This window comes from Saccostrea echinata, unplaced genomic scaffold (genome assembly GCF_033153115.1).
Source record: "Saccostrea echinata isolate AGI-Se365-2 ecotype Australia unplaced genomic scaffold, CSIRO_AGI_Sech_v1 ptg000054l, whole genome shotgun sequence".
NCBI classification, from domain to species: domain Eukaryota; kingdom Metazoa; phylum Mollusca; class Bivalvia; order Ostreida; family Ostreidae; genus Saccostrea; species Saccostrea echinata.
The window spans coordinates 15,432,016-15,453,750 of NW_026889803.1; the positions used below are offsets into that span (position 1 = coordinate 15,432,016).

A 21,735-nucleotide genomic window follows, 5' to 3' on the forward strand; every position below is an offset into this window, starting at 1 on the left:
CAAATTTCGCACAAGCTGAGGATTGTTCTAACGTATTAATCAATTCATTAATAAATACTAAGTACAAAAATGGAGACAATACACCGCCCTGTCTTACATCTTGTTGAACAGAAAACCATCTCGACTGTGTGTGTTTGGATAACAATTACAACACTTGACGTTTTATAATGACAATCATTGATAATAGACCAGAGCTTGCAAGTAACACCTAAATTGTACAATTTGTTAATGTAGTTTTCGTATCTTTAAACAGTATTTCTTTAGCAAGATAAAGTCTCGTCATTTCATCACTGAGCATGTGCATTAATATTAGCTTCATTTCATTGATCGCTGTTCTTACGTCGTTCAAAGGGAGATCATTTGAAAACAGCCAGAATCAGCTTATGCAAATTTCACAAAATAACAGTTAAGCATTTGAAAGATTAGTATAAATGCGAGATTTCTATAGGGTGGTGGTGGGATAATCTCTAAAAGGTTATTAACAAAAATTCTCTGCTTCTTCCTAATAAAGAAGGCACATTCACGCACATGTATCGGCAACTGCACATGAATGCATACTGCTGCAAATGCAGCCTGTGTACCCAAAATGTGCACCATCAACAACATACTCGTACTTATTTCAAGTTTCACAAATGGATTCATTTTTTCCCAAAACTTGGGATATTTTAATCTTAAGATACTTTCTTTTATTTATACAAATGAGTTATCTGTGTAAATCAGAATTGGGACGGAGTTAGTTGCATGAAAATGGTGTTTAAAATAAAACTTTTTCTTTACAGTGTTTGAGAATGTAATTTTTGTAGGAAGATATAGCAATTGCAAAGGTGTGTGAGAGAGTAATTGCCCGTGCTAAGTGCAGGTCCAAACTATATACACACAACAACGGTTCCCGATTTCTCTCTGCTGTAAAGAATTCAATACAAGGTCATTGTTGCAGTCTTTGAAAAGTAACTGTATTGTCAACTGAGCTCTAGTCATCACATGACCACTAACCGTTCACCGCTATCAATAGAAAACATGAAAGCTCATATAATTACCGACGCTTTAGACTTATTTTTCAACGGTAACTGTCATTACACTTTTGCATGAATGTAAAATACTTTGCAGCACTTTGCTGCTACAAGATCAAAAAGGAATCTTCTCTTTAACTTCACTTTTTTTTTAAAATTTATTTTCCATACATGAGATTGAGAGGTGAAAGTTTTGAAAATTGGACAGCAACAAACAACTTCAAATTTCACTTCTTAGCATTTTTCATGTGCAAAAAATAAATAAATGAATAAATAAATAAATTCAGATGTTTGACTATATTAGGCATACACCAAAGTCAAGAAAAATATGTGAGATTCCAAGTCTAAACAGCGGCATTATACTTATGTCATTCGAAGGAAGATCACCAGAGATTTGAAGTGTTCATTCTACAACAAATCATTTTAATTTGTGCATATAAAGCGGTTTAATTCTTGTGGTACAAGGCAAAGGTTTGAGAATACCCGAAGTCAGAAAAAGACAGCATTCAATACTTCTCAATGATTCACAATAGCCTGAGTAAAGTTATATGTAAATACATGTATAAGATCATTGGCCTTGTCATGATTTGCATATTGCTCTTTTTAGGAGCATTTTCTTATTTCTAAATTTTAAAATTATTTGTGGATAAATAATTTTAGAGAGTGCTACAGTTATCTATATGTCATTGTGTTCTGCAGGTTCCATGCATTTCGCTCGACCCAGTTAATCACAATTAAGTCATTTTGTGTCTAAATATATTATTTCAAAAGAAACTGATGCATGGGCAATGAAATTCAAAAATACTGAAATATGGAATAAGAAGGGGGATCTTTTAGCGGATAAATATTTTCATATTATTTTGACTTATTTGAAGATCATCTGTATTATTGAATATTTCTGACTTAATGTATCTTTAAGAGTGTTTTTTTTTTTTTTTTAAATTTTTTCCTTTACTGACAATGTACTACAAAAAGTATTGGTAAAAACTGACATGCATCAAAAGTAAATATTTGCGGATTTATCTGTTTGTTTTTTTTGTTCAGAAAAATTAAAGTACCTCATCTCTACCTCTTATGAAGGATTTAATATAACGTAGTTTTCGCATCTTTTAACAGTATTTCTTTAGCAAGATAAAGTCTCGTCATTTCATCAGTGAGCTTGCGCAATAATATTAGCTTCATTTCATTGATCGCTGTTCTTACGTCGTTCAAAGGGAGATCATTTGAAATCAGCCAGAGTAACCTTATGCAAATTTTATAAAATAACAGTTAAGCATTTGAAAGATAAGTATAAATGCGAGATTTCTGGAGGGTGGTGGTGGGATAATCTCTAAAAGGTTATTAACAAAAATTCTCTGCTTCTTCCTAATAAAGAAGGCACATTCACGCACATGTATCGGCAACTGCACATGAATGCATACTGCTGCAAATGCAGCCTGTGTACCCAAAATGTGCACCATCAACAACATACTCGTACTTATTTCAAGTTTCACAAATGGATTCATTTTTTCCAAAACCTGGGATATTTTAATCTTAAGATACTTTCTTTTATTTATACAAATGAGTTATCTGTGTAAATCAGAATTGGGACGGAGTTAGTTGCATGAAAATGGTGTTTAAAATAAAACTTTTACTTTACAGTGTTTGAGAATGCAATTTTTGTAGGAAGATATAGCAATTGCACATGCTCAGTGCAGTTCCAAACTATATACACACAACAACAGTTCCCGATTTCTCTCTGCTGTAAAGAATTCAATACAAGGTCATTGTTGCAGTCTTTGAAAAGTAACTGTATTGTCAGCTGAGCTCTAGTCATCACGTGACCACTAACCGTTCACCACTATCAATAGAAAACATGAAAGCTCTTATAATTACCGACGCTTTAGACTTACGTAGATAAATAATTTTTCAACGGTAACTGTCATTACACTTTTGCATGAATGTAAGATACTTTGCAGCGCTTTGCTGCTACAAGATCAAAAAGGAATCTTCTCTTTAACTTCACTTTTGTTCTGAATTAATTTTTAACATTTAATTTCCATACATGAGATTGAGAGGTGAAAGTTTTGAAAATTGGACAGCATCTTAACAAACAACTTCAAATTTCACTTCTTAACATTTTTCATGTGCAAAAAATAAATAAATAAATAAATAAATTCAGATGTTTGACTATATTAGGCATACACCAAAGTCAAGTAAAATAAGTGAGATTCCAAGTCTAAACAGCGGCATTATACTTATGTCATTCGAAGGAAGATCACCAGAGATTTGAAGTGTTCATTCTACAACAAATCATTTTAATTTGTGCATATAAAGCGGTTTAATTCTTGTTGTACAAGGCAAAGGTTTGAGAATACCTGGAGTCAGAAAAAGACAGAGCATTCAATACTTCTCAATGATTCACAATAGCCTGAGTAAAGTTATGTGTAGATACAAGTATAAGATCATGGCCTTGTCATGATTTGCATATTGCTCTTTTTAGGAGCATTTTCTTATTTCTAAATTTTAAAATTATTTGCAGATAAATAACTTTAGAGAGTGCTACAGTTATCTATTTGTCATTGTGTTCTGCAGGTTTCATGCATTTTGCTCGACCCAGTTAATCAAAATTGAGTCATTTTGTGTCTAAATATATTATTTCAAAAGAAACTGATGCATGGGCAATGAAATTCAAAAACACTGAAATACGGAATAAGAAGGGGGATCTTTTAGCGGATAAACATTTTCATATTATTTTTTACTTATTTGAAGATCATCCGTATTATTGAATATTTCTGACTTAAGGACATACGCAACGTACCTTACCTACTGATACTTTTTCGAGATATTCTTAATTTAAGATTATAGTGCTATCAGATGTTCGTAGACAAAAAATCAGCATGCATTACCAGGTATGATTTCAAAAGATTTTTTTCCCGAAAGAAATTTAAGATCTCTGTCACAAACATGCATGAACATTACAATGAATAGGTGGATCAAACAATTCTTTTCTTTCATAGATATGGGAATTTTCTTACAGAATTTTATTGAAAAATGAAGTATAATTTCATTGAAGATTTTTTTGACAGCCACTGACGGGAGGGTACAACCCATGCGCGGATCTAGAGGGGGGTCGGGGGGTCAGTACCCCCCTCCCCTGGACTTTGCAGAGTTATAAAAAGTATATACTGAAGCAAATAAAAATGACTTTGGACCCCCTTAGAAAACGTGAACCCCACCATAACCACCACGAAATAGGTGTTTTTCACGTTTGGAAAATGGATTCCCCCCCCCTTTTTTTTTTTTTGCTTGTAAAGAACTCTTCTTGGTTTATTATGATTGGGATGTTATGAAATTCCATATACGACAGCCAACTGCTCACTGCTTAAATATGATATTGCCTATTTTGTTATATAATATCTTTAATACTCATGCTTGAATAAAGAAAAAATCCTATAAATCCTAAGATAGCAAGAAAAGAACGGCGAACGATAGTATTATTCTGTCTACTACCTCCAAGTCAATTTTTAAAATTTTACATACGTATTTGAATGATTTTTCATATTTATATAGCTATTAATGTGAATTTTCATAAAACATTTATAACTTATTTGGGAAAACAAAGAGAGATATCTCTAATTTGGTAAAGCTTGTGTTTTCACTATAGAAATCAACGGAAATTTATTTTCAAATCTTACCCCCTCCCCCTTCTGTGAAACAACAATTCCTTCTCAGAGGTGTTATTATATAAATATTGCATGTAGTTCAGTGTAACATTGAAAATTTTCACCCCAAGAAAACCATTGTCAACCTCGGCTGCGCCTCGATTGACAATGGTTTTCGAAGGGTGATTTTTTTCAATGTTACACTCAACTACATGCAATATTTATTATATTATACTGAATGTTTATACAAATACACATAACAGTGAACCTTGTGCGCATAAATTCACTATTTTTTGGAATATAACCCGTCGTCAAGCAATGTTGACTGTTGCTACGGTGGAGGGCGTGGCTTCATTATTCAGCGGGTAATAGTGTTTTTTAACTAATGTTTCTCGAAGAATCAGATTCAACTAATTTACATGAAAGTATAATATGTTATTTCACGAAATCATATCAAAGGTGTTGCTGTTTTACGGGGAGATGGGGGGGGGGGGGTATGTTTACAGACTAAATACAGGAAAATAGTCATTTTTTATTACCAATTTCAAATGAGATAACAAATAAAAAAATTCAATCTGATATGTTAAAATTTTACGTAAGTTAAACATACGGAGATATTCAAGAGTCATGAGTATTAGAAATCTGTTGATGTTTTAAAGCCTGATTTCAATTGATAAAATTTTCTACCCCCTTATGAAAGGAGTTGTAAATAAGAACAATTAACTTTTGACACTATTTTTATAAAATTATTAATCCATTACTAATGAACTTTTCTTTGCAATCAAACAAGTTTTAATGGCCAATTTGTCATTTATATTGAATTAAATGGATGTAAAATAGGCGGGAATCGAGAGTTAGCGTGCATAAATCTTACAATAATGACGAAAATTGGCGGATTTAGGAAAGGAGTAAATCGAAGAAAGAAGTATTTCTTCTTAATAACAAAACATTTGATTCCCACAATTCCTTGCAGGTAAATCATTTGATAGTTTTTTTGACGCGCGGGGGGGGGGGGGGGATGTTGGGTTCACATACGATGAAAGAACAAACTTATAGCAGGGTCTCGTAACATTTGTTGTCATATAAATTTATGCTAGAAATATTACTTAATTTTATAATAATTTAACATTTGCCTAGGGTGAATCTTTTAGTGTTTCTTTTTACCCTATGAAAGGAACCCGTATTTGTAAATTTTTATATGTGTCTTATTTAAATCGTTTTGATGGCTAATATTAGAGTAAAAGCATTGGTAGTGGTGGCGGGGGTGTCCACAATAAATTGCCAACATATACAATACAGCAGTGCTCCCTCAATAACGACGCCTAGTGGCCTTTTTTTTTATGAATTGACAAGGGATTTCTGTTGGGTTGCACCCCCCTCCCTCCATTCCCTGCACAGAAATTGCTTCCTTGCCCAAGATCAGCTGTTTTTACATAGAGTAAAATTAATATTTGTATTAGGATTTTTCATTAGACTAAGTATTTCTGGTATATGCATATACCAACAACTGTATTCTAGGATCCTACTACAAGCCCCCCCCCCCCCCCATTTTTTTGACGTTATATAAGACTTTAACCTCTCCCCATATGAAAAAAGGTATTGAATTATTTGCCTGCAAGGAAATGTGGGAATTAGATGTTTTGTATTTAAGAAGAAATACCTCTTCCCCCTATTTATTCCTTCTTAGCTCGCCTTTCTGAATTCGCCAATATTTGTTATTATATTCAAGCATGCGTATTAAAGATAACAAAACAGGTAATATCATCTATGAGCAGAGGCAGTTGGCAGAAAGCAGTGACCAGTTGGCAGTAAGCAACTGGCAGTTGGCAGTAAGCAGTTGGCTGTCGTATATGGAATTCCATAGCCTATCCAGAAAATTTCTTGACAAGAAAAAAAAAAAACAAAAACAAACAAACAAACGTAAAATCCATTTCCAAAACGTGAAAAACACCTATTTCGTAGTGGTGATGGTGGGTCCACGTTTTCTAAGGGGGGAGGGGGGGGGTCCAAAGTCATTTTTTATTTGCTTCAGTATATACTTTTAGTAACTGCAAATTCCTCCGACCCCCCTCCCCCTCTAGTTCCGCGCATGACAAGTTTTCAATGTTTACGTTTGTGGTTTTTGCGTATGTTTTTTATTGTATATATTTAAAGCGATCTTCAAGGCACACCTATTTGATTACGTTTTTAATGAAGTAAATCTTTGAAGAAAAGATGGAGAGTGTTGGAATAAAATTGAAACGCTCAAACTAAACATATACTTTATATACTAGTATTTTAACACAGATGAATTAAGTTGTTTTTCCCCCGTGTTCATGATTTTTTAAAGAAAAGTTCGTATCATAGATTTGTCGTGAAAATCGGACTGGAAATAATTATTTATTAGTATTGATCGGCAACTCATAACTGAATTTAATTAAAGTGCTCAATAATTATATTAATCTAAACACTCGTTAATCAAACGACCTTTGTTTAATTAAGGAGTGAATTTAATAGCTACCCATTTTATACGGTATAAACTTGGTTGGAACAGTTTACGCTTTATAAACCGCGAAGCGGTTTATAAAAAAGCGTAAACTGTTCCAACCCAGTTTATACCGTATAAATTGGGTAGCTATCAAATTCATTCCTTATGATTTAATTTTCATTCATTTGGTGTTAAAAAAAAAGATGATTGTCCTTAAAAAATGACTACAATTTGTTCAAAATTTGAATGTACATGTAACGTCAGGCGGATCGATACGTTTTTGACTCAAGTCACTGTGGCGCAGGCAACCCATTTTATACGATATAAAGTAAATTTTTTATCCAATCAAATACTGCGTTACAACCAGAATTAAATTATATAAACATAAAGCACACTGTATGTTTGAAGAAAACCATGTGGGGCGAATCCACTCAGAGCGAACAGGTAATGTGGGGCGAAACCACCCGCGTTCTAATACAAGACAAAGAAAAATCACACGCATGTAATGCATATATATATATTTCTCAAAGTGACTTATAGGTCCGATGGGCCGGGTATTGTACATACAAATTTAATTCGTTATAATTTTTTTTTTTTTGAATTTGATATAACAAAATTAATTTTGTTAAAACAGATTTGTTGAATTCGTACGAAAGCCGGATAGATAAAAAAATCAAAGTACTCAGAAGTACAGAGAGCCGGGCTCATTTACAGAAAAGTGAACAAGTCCGTTTTACATGAAACATGCATTGTAATAACAGATGAATAACAACAAGACACTGGAAGAATAATTATGTAGCTCAAAAATATATTTATGGCATATAGTATAAATTAATAAAAAATGTTTAAAGAATTAAATAAAATGCAGTTTGAATTTAACAGCGTAAACAATTTATCACATGTATCGTTCCGAGGTCTAACATCATTTACAGAAGTAAATAAACATTGATGCAGCAAGGTCAAACGTTTATACACAGACGGGTCGTCAGTGGGGAGTTTTGTATAAAGGTGCGCATCGGGTCACGTGCTCCCCGCATTAGTGTTAGCCTGATAACACAACCTTTATTTATAGAATGTGACGCTGACATAGAGACTTGATGAAAACCTTTCGCATTTTTTGAACAAATAATTAATTGAAGAAGAGGGAAGAAAGTATATTACCTTTAATGCTTTTTTTTTTGGTTTAGAGAATTTCTTAGTTAACTTAAATTTGTTTAATTTAGTGTCTGTATTGCTTCAAAGGTGGTTGAGCATACGTACTATATTCTTACTCGTATTTGATTTGGCGGTAAGAAATAGCATTTCCGGTTGAACACCGTAACAAAAGCCGGCTATTGCTCTACGAGCAATGAGCCCGGCTAAAAATTAACTCGTTATAACGAGATAGTTATCTCATTATAACGAGTTAGTATCTCGTTATAACGAGTTAGTTATCTCGTTATAACGAGATAGCTAACTCGTTATAACGAGTTAGTATCTCGTTATAACGAGTTACTTATCTCATTATAACGAGTTAGCTATCTTGATATAACGAGCAAACTAACTCGTTATAACGAGATACCTATTTCGTTATTACGAGATAGCTAACTCGTTATAACGAGTTCGTATCTCGTTATAACGAGTTAGTTATCTCGTTATAACGAGATAATTATCTCGTTATAACGAGTTAGTTATCTCGTTATAACGAGATAGTATTCTCTTTATTTTGAGATTTACTAGTAATATAGGAATAAAATGGCTGTATAGTTTTAATGCCATTGAATTTTTAGCTAGTAATTGTCAGTCAAATTTAACTTTTTGAACAACTGATTAATGGTTGAAAATTTAATTTGTTCTGGGGTTTACTTATGATTTCATCTTGAACTATCTCGCTGTCAATAATCATATTTTGATAAGTATAGCAACTCTAAGGTCAACACCTTTACATATTAATTTATGACAGCTATTTCTGATGAAAGACACTATTTCGAGGGCTTATACACTTTCATTAATCAATACCGCTAAAATCAAATATCAGAGACAATATAAGTGCAACATATCGCACGCGTTTATGCAACATATAATATATACGATTACAGTGTGATACATATGTTATTTTTGAGATTCAGAAATGTTTTGATGAAGGGGGATGGTGAGACATCAGCAGTTAGATTATAGGCGTAGTAATAGGGGGCTAATGTCCCCACCACCTTTTTTGAAAACGGGGCGGTCAAGAGTATCTTTGTGCCCCTTCCTCCAGATTTTTTTTTTACCTGAGTAAATATCTCTCGAAAATAATGGCGAATACTCGTAGTTGGAATATCAAATCTCTTTTTGTTTGTTTGTTTGTTTTTGCTTGTCAAATATTTTACTTGGTTTAAATCCCCCCTTCCTCGCCTTGAACTTTGTGACTATAAGCTTATGCAGATTGTCCACGATAATTAGGAATGATAAAGCAAAAATGATATTACATCCTTCTAATTAATAAGACGTTAGATCTGATCTGCTGATATTGACATTTTATCTAATGTTCTGTCATGATTCACTGTTTATATTTTTTTTTCCGGGGAGGGGGGGGGGGGTCCTAGCTGTGGAGATTCACGTAGACCTATTTGAGATTCACGTCTATTTGGTGGATCCTATGTTTATCACATGGTGACAAAACATCAAACCAGATTTTACAAAACAAAAAAAAAGTTTACAGAGTTTACAAAGCCAGTTCAGTTTTATAATCTTTTTACTTAGGATTGATCAACGAATAGGCTTAATACTACATGTATATTATTAATGCAACATTGAAGCAATATCGTTAATTATTTTCCTCATCACAATATTTGTTATGTATACTTTGCAAGCATATAATTTTTATTTCAAAAAGAGATTGATGATTTTTTTGGGGTGGGGTGGGGGGTGGGGTTAATAAATGGAGGATATTCAATGTTTTGTAGCTGATATGGAATTTATTTCGCGAGTGGGACAGGATTTTTTTTTTCATGAGTGCGAAGCACGAGTGAAAATATCAAAAATCCTGTTTCACTATACAATACATATTTCTAGGCATAATTTATGCTTGAAATACACCTTAATTAATGCGTATTATATTGTAAACTTTAGATATTAAACTTTCATTCTATACCCAAAAAGGATCACAAAAATGTCAACTGTTTTTACTATTGTCAAAGTGAGGCATGTGAATTTTGATGAAGGCACTATATTTCAGCCTGCTGACCTTCACCTTTTTATTGCGGCTTCCGTAGAATAAAGAGCCCCAAAAGTTTGTTATTCTACCACATTGAAAATAACGCAAAAAATACATATTGTACATGAGATTTCATGCCAAATTGGTAAATTAAAATGTTTCTGTCTTTTAATAAACAAAAGAAATATATAAATTATTAAGTGATAAGTACAGTATTACACATGTAGTTCTTGAAATTCATTATATTTATTATTGAGGGGAAGGAGGGATTGATGATAAAAACAACGTGAATTTAGTTGTTTTTTTTTTTTTTGTCAGACATTGAATTTTGATCTTGCCCCTTTAAGACGATAAAATTGAACTGGCATTCCTTGTTAACAGGCAAGACATTATCAAAATATGGACGTTAAAGCCTAACAAATGGTATCATATCGACATTATTAATTCGGAATATATGAAATAATTGGATTATTTCTATGCATTTTTTATTGCGACAAATATTACGCAAAAATTATCATAATTTTAACAAAGTCAAGAAAGCTTGCTCAGGGCAGTTAAATCAGCCAGAGTATTTTTTTTTCTGATCTCCTTGTACAAGTTGACAAAAGTTTGACGCCATATACATTCCATTTGAAGATGACACAAATTCTATTTTGCAATTTTAAGGTGCAACACAACAACATGAGGCGGTAATAAGTTTCCGTATATTTGTCTTCGGTCTTTTCAATAAACAATACTAATCAAAGGCATAACACAAAAAACTAGTATGCTGTTGTTCCAGTAAATCTTTATCACGCACACTTCAAACAAATTTGATCGAGTCGTTTCTGTACATTTCCTATAAATAATGGTCTATTCTTTACTTAGATATATCAACTCTTTAGATCAATTTTTATCTCGTTATAACGAGATAATTATCTCGTTATAACGAGATAACTAACTCGTTATAACGAGATAACTAACTCGTTATAACGAGATACTAACTCGTTATTACGAGATAATTATCTCGTTATAACGAGTTAAATATTTTTTTTGTCTTGTCAAAAATGAGCCTATCCGGCTTTCGTAAATTCGTAATAATGAATTCAAAAAATTGTTACGAATTAAATTCTTTTTAACAAACTCTAATAATTTAATTTTGTTTGTATTCTAGCCTCTGATTGGTTAATATCCAAAAAGGAACACAAATTATTTCTGTATAACCTGGTTTGGTATGGGGACACCCCCCCCCCCCTACAACCAGCTGAATTATCTGTATCCATACAATCTCATTTCCAGTCCTCGGGATTCATGGAAAATTCCAGATTTAATAAATTTACCTTTAACTTAATAATAATTCGATCTTACCACTTGTAAACAAACAACAAGGCTGCTAGGCCTATGCATCAGTTTTTACCTCCCCTCGCTTCCCATCACTTCCGTTACTACGGTTGTATTATTGAGCGGCAAATTTGAACTAATAAAAAGCAAAGAAATTTTACACCCTTAGTTATTTAATAAATTAAATTATAAGGAATGACTCTAATTCTTGGCCAAATTATTCGAGTATAACCTGGTTTGGGTCAGTTTACGCTGTTTTATAATCCGCTTCGCGGATTATAAAGCGTAAACTGACCCAAACCAGGTTAATACTCGAATAATTTGGCCAAGAATTAGACTCATTCCTAAAATAAACCAATTCGATAAATCGAATTCATATGCATATTTCTATGCACCCTCAATGTAGAATTCGATTTACTCCTTACCGATTAAGAACCATTCTCTGTAATGACTTGGACTTTTATACAGGAGCTGTGGAACGCATAGTCTCAAAATTTCTGCAAACTCTCTATGATAAAAGTATTTGATACCGTAAACTCCAATCAGGCTAAAATTGGTTGCTATACGTGTTATGGTTACCATGAGAACATTTCCTAAAGTTTGAAAAATGGAATTTTTCAACATGTTCATAGTCCCACAGTTAACGTTTGCAGCAAAGCAAACAAGTGGCAATGACTGTTTTTGAAAGTTGAAGACCTGATGTCTTAAATGCATGATAAACAGTTTTGGTAAATCAACTATTACATACGTTACTATGGAAACAAAGTATTCAAAAGTAATAATTTTGCGTCATACTTTTAAGAATAAAAACAATTACGTGTTTAGGTTGAAATGCAAGCAAATAATAGACAAAAGTTCCTTGTAACATATACCAAGGACGAAATGATATTTCTTATAGGTTGGCAATGGTTGCAATGGTTTTAATACTATGAAGGGATTTTAAAGGATGACTGCACTTAACGCCTGTTTTTGGGTCTTTTTCGGTTGCTTCTGTTGCTTTTATATCTAAACCTTAATTCACTTTTGTATGTTTATGAAAGAATCCTGCCAATTTGGAACCAAATTTAAATCTCAAAATGATTTTAGACTGTGATACAATAAAATGATTCAATGTTTTTTGTCCTTAGTGCTTTCCAAATATAGTGAATTTACACTTACCTGCCCTTGATTGAACATTTAGATATGCATGAGAGGTGGAGCTAACATTGTAAATATGGGTCTAAAATTAGACTTGATAAATAACAATGACATGTTTGAAAAAAGAACGTGATCACTCTTTCCAATCTCCCTCTCCATTCCATATGGCACAAATAGACTTCTGACAAAGGTTTCAAAACGAAACTAACAATATGAGCACGTCAATGTAATTAAAGCATTGTATATCCATGCCAGATGACTTAACGTGTTCGAACACAATGTCCTAGTTAGCACAAAACATGCTACCTTACAAGTCACGTGACGGAATTTAGTATTCACAAAGTTACCTGAGGTAGGACATCACGCGGTTAATTATAATATTCAACATGTCACAATCCTTGGTTACAACACAGAGAGCGAATGTAAGAAGAAGCAGTTTTTTTCTCTTTTTAACCATGAGCGCATGTTTGTCTATTAATCTCCTTTTGACACATTATTATTTATGCAAATATACAACTGCTGTGAAACGGAGAACAATAGACAAACATGCGCTGACTATGTATAAAGTCAGTAAAAAAGTGGGCGTCCTCATTATCGTACGGAGATTCAAGAAATTGTGATGACCCCTGCCTTTGAAAACAGATTCGAACTTCGTAAATACACACTTTTATTAAACGTAATTACATAAAGTTGCAGATTGGATGTTGGCCATTCTTGCAATGAAAAGAAAAATGCTTGTTTTGAAAGTTTATTTTGTCGCAATTTTCGCATGTCCTTAAGTGCAGTCATCCTTTACTCCCTTAGTGTTTTACTCTTATCCTATCTTTTTAAGAAGCATATTTCTATATAACTGATGATCAATTTGTAAAGGCGTTGGTGTGACCCTAATTTTCACATTTCAAATTCAATTCTTTAAAAAGAGCGTTGCTATGGAAATTAGCCGAAAAAATATGCATAAAAATCTGAAAAATATTCTGTTTCCTTGGATACGTACCCTTGTATGTAGATTCCCAAAACTTCTATGATTGATATTTACGAACAACAAATCTGACTTTCAATTTTGACTACCACTCAATCTCTAACTGGATGCAAGAAGCTGGCACATAGGGTTTAATATTGATATAGAAATAACAAAATCAAACATTTTCCCTTCTTGGTAACCATAGTAACGGTGTTGTATTTTTCAACAAACTTTATCGATATATGATATTCAACTTTAGTTCTACCTGATAAGTACTATTCAAGGTGAGTCAAATATGTTTCTTGATTAAAAGGTAAGTAAATTACCATGTCAACCATGAAAGTTATTTTTAGAATAATATTGCCAATACCTAATTACTTAAGGTCAAATATTTTTATTGTTTTTCTTAGTTTGTTGATCGAGTTTGGTAATGTAACATCTATCATTGGTGAATACTGAGCGTTTTTTTGCAATTTTCAGCATCTAAAATGTATTCCAAATGTACCCATGGTTACAACTTACTTAGAGATAAATTCTAAATAGTTTCTTTATAGTATAGTATAAATGGCAACAAGGTGTCATGCTTTTGTGAGAATGGTTTGTTCGTTTTTCTTAGTCTTTATTAAGGCTTAATAAAGATTCAAAGTATTTGAAAATCTCAGTTTTTCCAACGTCTCTGACTGTTACCATGGCAACCAAGACAAATAGCAACGGAATTTTATTTGACATATGTTTCAATGGAAAAAAGCATGTAGAGGTAAAATGTGTCGCACATATGTTTATCATTTACATCAAGAAAAAAACAGGGTCCACATAAATGCAAAAATGAATGCATAACACACAAAAAGAAACCAAAAAACCCAACAGCAACAACAACAACAACAACAACAAAAAAAAAAACCAGGCCATCTTTAATGTTTGTTTGCCCTCTCCCGACTCAGTATAAAACAACTGGGTAGGTAGGTAGGGTGATTTTTTTTATTTATTGTTAAAAAAAAAACCCACTTGCAAATGTGAAGTTAAAATAGTTATTAAAGGGATGAGAAAACTTTTGGGAAAAAAATTCTTTCTGGAGGTTAAAAAAAGTTTGAGTCAGGCCGTTTATAGTCAGTTGGTTGGGAGAGGGCAAACAAACAATTTTTTTTTTAAATGGCCCCAGCAACTGTATGTCATACACCTGTAACCAGTCACACAACAATTTTTACAGAATTCAAGGTAATTGAAGTAAACATGAAAAAAAGTTGAAAAAAAAAAAGTAAACTTTGCACTTTTTTGTCATTATGTTTATAACTACTCGAAAATACTTCATAAGTTTTCATACAGTTGATACACATTTACTAAATGCTGCTAATGATCTCTTATGAATTATCCTTGTTCTTTTAAAATTCTCAAAGGAGTACATGTACTGAAAGTCCTGAAGTGAACTGAAAATTAAAGAATTTTAAATTTTCTCACAAGGGTGATAACTCAGTACACGCGTTTTTATGTAACTTATCTTTTGCAATGTGTTTTGCAAAGTTTCAAGCAAACTGATTAAAATCAGATCCTTTGATCCGCTCACATACTTGTGTAGCGATCTATGTGAGTGGATCAAAGGATATGATTTTAATCAGATTGAGTTTCAAGACTCTACTCAAAGTTTTACTCCCCCCTCCCCCCATAATATTATACAGTCAGAAAACCTGTCCACAATTGGACAAACAGATTAGACATATAGTGCCATTCCATAAGACATTTGTCTAGATACAGGCATACAAAAATAAAATAAATAAACAATTCTTTTCAAGCAATACATTAATTTTTCAGATCTAAATCAAAATACTAACCCTACAAATAAACAATGGAAAATAAAAATTTCACAGCACAAAAGCACTCCGTTAAAATTTGTATTAAAACTGAAATTACTGTCATCTGCAACACACAATGACTCCAGTGAAAGCAAATGCACAAAAAAAAACCATTCCCGGAGATTCAGTAATTAATATTATCAAGATTATGAAAACTGAAGGCAGTGTTTTCAAAAATGGCCCCATATTTCTTATCATTTGGTTTTAAATTTTGTGACTAAAAGTACATGTGTAATTAACTTGGACAGTAAGGTGCACTTTTGAACATCATCCAAACGTTTATGATTAGGTAAAATAGCACTGCTCCAAAAAATGACCCTACTTGTTGCATTACACCAATCCACATTAGTGCTCTTTGACCCTGTGACCTAAACACAGTAGCTATGGCAACTTTGGAATATGTTAAAAGCAGTCCTCCAACAACCCAAATAGTGATCTGAAACAGAATAATGTTAATTTTAATCCAATCAGTTGTGTGTCTAATAAATTGAAAATGGTTTTTTTTTTTAATAATCATCCCACATTCAATTGATTAAAATTCATTTGAACAAAGGAAATTCTGGCCACAAATTTCTTTAAAGACATGCAAAATATGAAGTGAAAATTTGATTTAAATAATTTGGATATTCATAATAGGTGACTTACAATGAGGGCCTCCCCAGTTTGTGTTCCAACAAGTAATGGAGTGGGGCTAGCTGCTGCAGTATACAGGATAATAGCTGCTACCAAGGACCCCAGAAAGGAAAGGAAACTTATAACAGTGGAGGAAGATGCTGAATAGAACATTGCAATAAAGCAAGCTACAGGGTTAGAAATATTGTACAATGCTGCTGTTAGATGGTAAGCTGAAATTCCATATGGCATGCAAGAAAATGTCTGGATAGATGGAAAGACACTATTTGTGAGGGAATTCAAAAAAGCTGTCAAAATCAAGAAATATATATACAGTGACTTGGATATAGGCTGAACTATTTTGGTTATTTTTATGTCATCATTCAATATCCCTGATTTGTCCACACTTTGGGCATTAGTTCCTTGCTTTACAAGTTTGGATGTAGATGATCCTATTGTTGATGGGTCTGAAAAAGTTATCCTTCCCTGTGTTTCCCCATTAGTTAGTTCATAGCTGCTTTGAAATTTACTATCATCTGATGTTTCTGAGATCTCATCGTCTGAGGCGTACTCTTTTTTGTAATATGGAACATAGTTCAGAAGTGTAAATGCTATACCACTGGAAAAAACCATAGCAAATAGAAACAAAAAGAAATCCCTTACAGGGAAATTTGGAGGGTTGGATTTTGGATATACACTGTACGTTGTTATGTTGGTTGTGGTGTTGGTTGAGGACACATTGACACAGGACACAGACCCGCTGCCCTGACCCAGTGCTACCAGACTCGGCACCATTCCACTCATTCCCTCTCCAATAAAATAAGCCGTCAAATACTCTGACTTAAACTTCACCATGAAAGGAAGAAAGACAACTGATGTAGTACAGTCCACTAAAGCTAGGAAAAATTGTAACACAAGCAGCACTATGCTTCTCTCTTCTCCAGCAACGTAAGCTGTAGTTTTCCAGTAGAAAGCAAGGAACAGACAAGCTAAACTTCCTACTCCTAATATGACATAAACCACACCTATGTTGTTAAGTTTGCCAGGGGCACACAAATGAATAATAGTTACTAAGAGTGGTCCTATGTTGGCAATTTGGATTATTACTGATAAATAGGAAGGCAGGTTCCATCCTTCTGGGAGACCCTCTGTAATCATTGCTGGCAGTTCTACCCATAATCCATTGATGTCTACCCATGATCCAATGCCAAAAATGATGACTGTAATATACACAATGATGTCTATATTTTTACACTTGAACATCCTTGATTCTGGTTCAGAATCTTCTGCCTGGGGTACACTTGTCTGAAGAACAAAGAAATATTCATTAATGAATTATCAAAGGAAAAATATTTTCTTGTCTTAATATTTACACTAGAATCAATATATTATAGTATTAAAATAAACAAACATATCTTGATTATATCAGACTGGCCAGTAAATTATTCAGCATTACCTTCTATAAAATAATTAAAAATTTAAAAAATCTCTCACAAACATACATCTAACACTGTTAAACCATGTTCTATACTGTAAGTGCACCATGCACATGCAATTTCAGATGGTTAATTATAAAAGCAAAACATTTCAAACTTCTGTCAGAATAGACATGTATCATGAAACCTGTAACTGTCAAATAAATTTGTCAAGCCAGAGAGTAGTGCAAAACTTTTACAACATATGTAAACAGTTGAAAGTGTTCCAATAGGAACAGTGCCTGACACCAATAAATTATTATATTAATAAATTTGATAAAGAATATATATCAAAACATTGACAAGCGGGATATCTGTGATCTTCTATCAAACACTGAATGATGTTTTTTTTTTTTGCAATTTTACTTTGGGCAGCACATACATGTATCCTAACAAAAATTCCTTGACAAGGAAAAATAAATATAAACTAGAGGTACTGAGCAATGAGCATTGAGCACTGAGCTCATATGACTATAATGGCAAAGTCCATGTTTTGTTATGGGAGACCCCCCCCCCCCCCAAAAAAAAGAGTCAGATCAAAAAGTAAAATAGGAGCGGCAATGTACAGCACAATGGCACTATGTAATAAAGATTCTGTGAAAGTCTCATTAAATTTCATTCAGTGGTGTAAGAGGAGTTGCAGGCACCCCAAAGCATAACGGATGTACCTACAGACAGATGGACACCCCCATCACTATACACCCCCTGCATTTCAAGCAGGGGGTATAAAAAGGAGCAATCAGATGTTATTTATCGGGCACACAGTATACATGTATTAGCTTTGATTCTTATTTAATACATAGTATTTATATATATATACTGGCAAAAATTGAACAAGGGTGGGTGGTTACAACCCCAACATCCCTTCCCCATCAGTTCCTATCAAGGATCTGTCTGTTATAATTAAAGGGGTGCAAAAAGAGAGAAATATAAGCCTACAGTTTAATTGGTGGAGTGCTCTTGATTCATCATGACGTGGGCTGTTATACATCCTGAACTAGAGGAAGTTGTATAATACATTCCTTTTTACACTTTGGACAAAGTCAGTGTATCTAACCTAGTGTTGAAGTAGTTATGCAATCATAGGTATCTAATTTATCATGTGTCATAGACACTGATATCAATCAACATAATAAATATAACAGTTAATTTTAACATAACATGATTATTAAACTAGTTGTTAACCTTGAATATTCGGTTAGGTTAACACTGAACGTGTGATGATGGATTTTTTTTCTCTTGTCTATGAATCTGAATAAAACAAACTACTTACAATGTATTCATCATTTTTCTGATCAAAGGTCATCTTATGATGCAATACACTTATCGATTGGCGCTCTGTACCTCTCATGTTTGCGGCTGACTGATGTACCTGTTCAATTCTATTTTTGTAACATTGAAAAGGTAACACTCACCCAAGTGTAGTATTCATGAGCTCTGTTACGAGATCCCATTATTTAAAAGTCTATTAAATCCAAATTCCACGTGTTTCCAAGCATGTTACAGCGTTTTATAACTCTTTTTTATCCAATAAGTCAAGTCGGAAACATCTAATCATGCATAAGAACTAAAGTCGAGACGTTTAAACTGTATAAATGCGGCAAACCGCTCCGAGAGTGATAAGCATGTAGTTGGTCATGTGACTACTTTGTAGGCATGTCTCTTAATTTGCAATACAGGAATGCATAATAATTTTTCCTCGAAAATAGTACATACAGACTGTATTCTGTTTTCTTGCAATATTACTACTCCCTCAAATTACATTGCGAATTTTTATAGACTGTTCAAAAGAATTCATGCCGTTTTTGATTGGGGTGTGTTTAAAATAACATATTGATATCACCTATTCATTGTACTGCATACATTTAATCTATACAGGAAGTTCAAGTAAACATATTTTAGTCTCTGTACTTAAAATTAATAATAATAACAGAGAGAATGCATCAATAAATGTAGCAAAGCTGACTGCAAGTAAAGTATACATGTATAACTTCACAGGGATTAATTTAAATTGTAACAAACAGAAAATCTTAAATTCAGTTTATTTGATCAATCAATTCCAAAATAGTAGAGGATGTGGCTCAAATTAAGTTCAACAAGGCCAGAGAATCTTTAAAATTCTTTTTTTTTTTTAAGTTTTTTTTTGAAGAGTGACGAAATCAATATCATCATTTTTTTTTTTAAATCAATGCTACGAATATCAAATCGTTCTTCTACAGCATTTTATAAGTCCATCCCTTACTTTGCACTGACGCTAGATTGTCTTGAAGAGGGGACCATTCATTATTTAATCTTGTAAGAAATGCAAATAGGTGATATCACCAATTTAAATGGGTGATATCATCTATTCAAACAGGTGATATCACCTATTCAATTCAGATACATGTAGATGATATCACCTATTCGAATGTTGATAGATCTACTTATATCGAATTTGTGATATCACCTATTCGAATAAGTGATATATGAATGAGTTATATCATATCATTTGTTTGAATAGGTGGTATCACCTTTTCGAGTAGATGATATCAATTTCATAAATGGAAATAAATACAAAACGGCGCCTCATAATTATTTTCCCCTTTACATAAATCTGAAAAAAGGTTGCATAACATAATTTTAAAAGAATGTGGACATATTCTTACAGAGCAATTTTAATGACAAATATATAAATTGGTCATAACAAAATAATGAATCGTGCATTATAAATATATGCATCTGGAATTTTACAGACCACGTCACATTGAAAAGAATCTTTAGATTGGCTTAAAATTAATGGAATGGGAAATTGCAATTACTGTTTAAGGTTGGATAAAAGTTTATTTAATTTAACAATTATTTTACAAAGTTGCAATGAGAAATGACATTATATTTATTTAAGTCAAATTAGCGTTAATTATGTATTTAAAGCAGATTTGTTCCTGAGTCGAAGGACATACGAACTTTAGTGCACATAGCTAAAAAAGGAGGAGAAAAAGTCTTACACATTTAAAGAGAAATAATTTTCTTTTTATTAAAAAGAAAAAAAAATGAATTAAACGGGCATGATTTCAATAAGACCAGAAGTGATAACTTACAATTAAGCCGTACAAAATAAAAGTTTCTTTAGACCAAGCACTAAAACAATCACTTAATTACTTTAGAAAATAACATTAAGTAATATATATATATATTTAAAACAAACCAACTAAATGAAATTTCATTCCATTTTTTTTTTTTAAAAACTCAATTAAAAGAAATCAAAGTACCTCTAGTCTTAATAATTTATCCTTATTTCGTTAAAACAAAACACGTAAATCCCCTCCAGATCAGGTGAGATCCTCCCTTCATTCAAAATTGTAGAATGAGTTCACTGGGAGGATCAATAACCTAAAATGTAAAATTTAAATGACCTGAGGCATCGCAACCATCAAGTAAATTTACAAGTTTGAACAAATTAACTGGGGTCATTATCCTAAAATGGTTGTATAAACTCTTACATCAGATTCCTGTGACTATGTCAAGGACAACTTAAGGTCAAGATCTAGTACTTAATTGAAAGATGCTGGTCTAAACCTTGAAAAAATAGCTCTTTTTGAAACGGAGAAATATCAGTCATGCCAGTTAGAAATTTTCTAACCCAAACCAGACCATAGGAAGTAATTTCCCGGGGGGGGGGGGGCTATCAGAAAATTAGAAATTGACAAACAGGGCTGTTTTTTGGATAGGGTGTGCGGATTGCAGAGGAGAGTCTGGGAGGGGTTTCTCTTCCTTCTGAGCCAGAACTTTTGTTTATAATGAGCACCATTTCGGTGGGTTCTGGTGTATTCTTTCAAATATTAAATAAACAAAATCTAGAGCACTACTTTAAACAGATAAGTATTGAATTTATTTGTTTAAAAACATTTTCGAGCGATTGTTTTTAAAGGGGGGAGGTCCGATCGCACCCAACGCATCCCTGTTCCGACGATGTTGACAAGCAAAGTAAAAGAAAAGATCATCAGACGTTCCTATTATGTTAGTATATGTAGGCAAAATTATGGGAGGGGGTTGGCCCTCCCCGATTCCTACGGGCCTGTAAATTGCTTTAAATTTATCGACATGC

At 33.0% G+C, this 21,735-nt stretch overlaps 1 protein-coding gene across 2 annotated transcripts; it reads right to left on the reverse strand.

Moving 5' to 3' along the window:
• Window positions 1-15,493: 15,493 nt before the first annotated feature.
• LOC133172519 (solute carrier family 52, riboflavin transporter, member 3-A-like) lies at window positions 15,494-19,202 on the reverse strand. Of its 2 annotated transcripts, none has more exons than XM_061307422.1 (3): window positions 19,067-19,202; window positions 16,210-17,481; window positions 15,494-16,000 (listed from the first exon to the last, which is right to left on the reverse strand). In XM_061307422.1, the coding sequence occupies exons 1-3, from the start codon at window positions 19,103-19,105 to the stop codon at window positions 15,800-15,802; spliced, it is 1,512 nt and encodes a 503-aa protein (XP_061163406.1). In that variant the 5' UTR covers window positions 19,106-19,202; the 3' UTR covers window positions 15,494-15,799. The 2 variants fall into 2 exon arrangements, with proteins under 2 accessions (XP_061163406.1, XP_061163405.1); XM_061307421.1 differs by lacking the exon at window positions 19,067-19,202 and adding an exon at window positions 18,925-19,057.
• Between the last annotated feature and the right edge of the window lie 2,533 nt (window positions 19,203-21,735).

Coding starts and splice junctions, on each gene's coding strand:
- LOC133172519 (XM_061307421.1), bottom strand. CDS start 19,002: ATGAGAGGTACAGAGCGCCAATCGATAAGTGTATTGCATCATAAGATG. Junction 17,482..18,924: donor AGAAAAATGATGAATACATT/GTAAGTAGTTTG, acceptor TTTGTTCTTCAG/ACAAGTGTACCCCAGGCAGA. Junction 16,001..16,209: donor AAACTGGGGAGGCCCTCATT/GTAAGTCACCTA, acceptor ATTCTGTTTCAG/ATCACTATTTGGGTTGTTGG.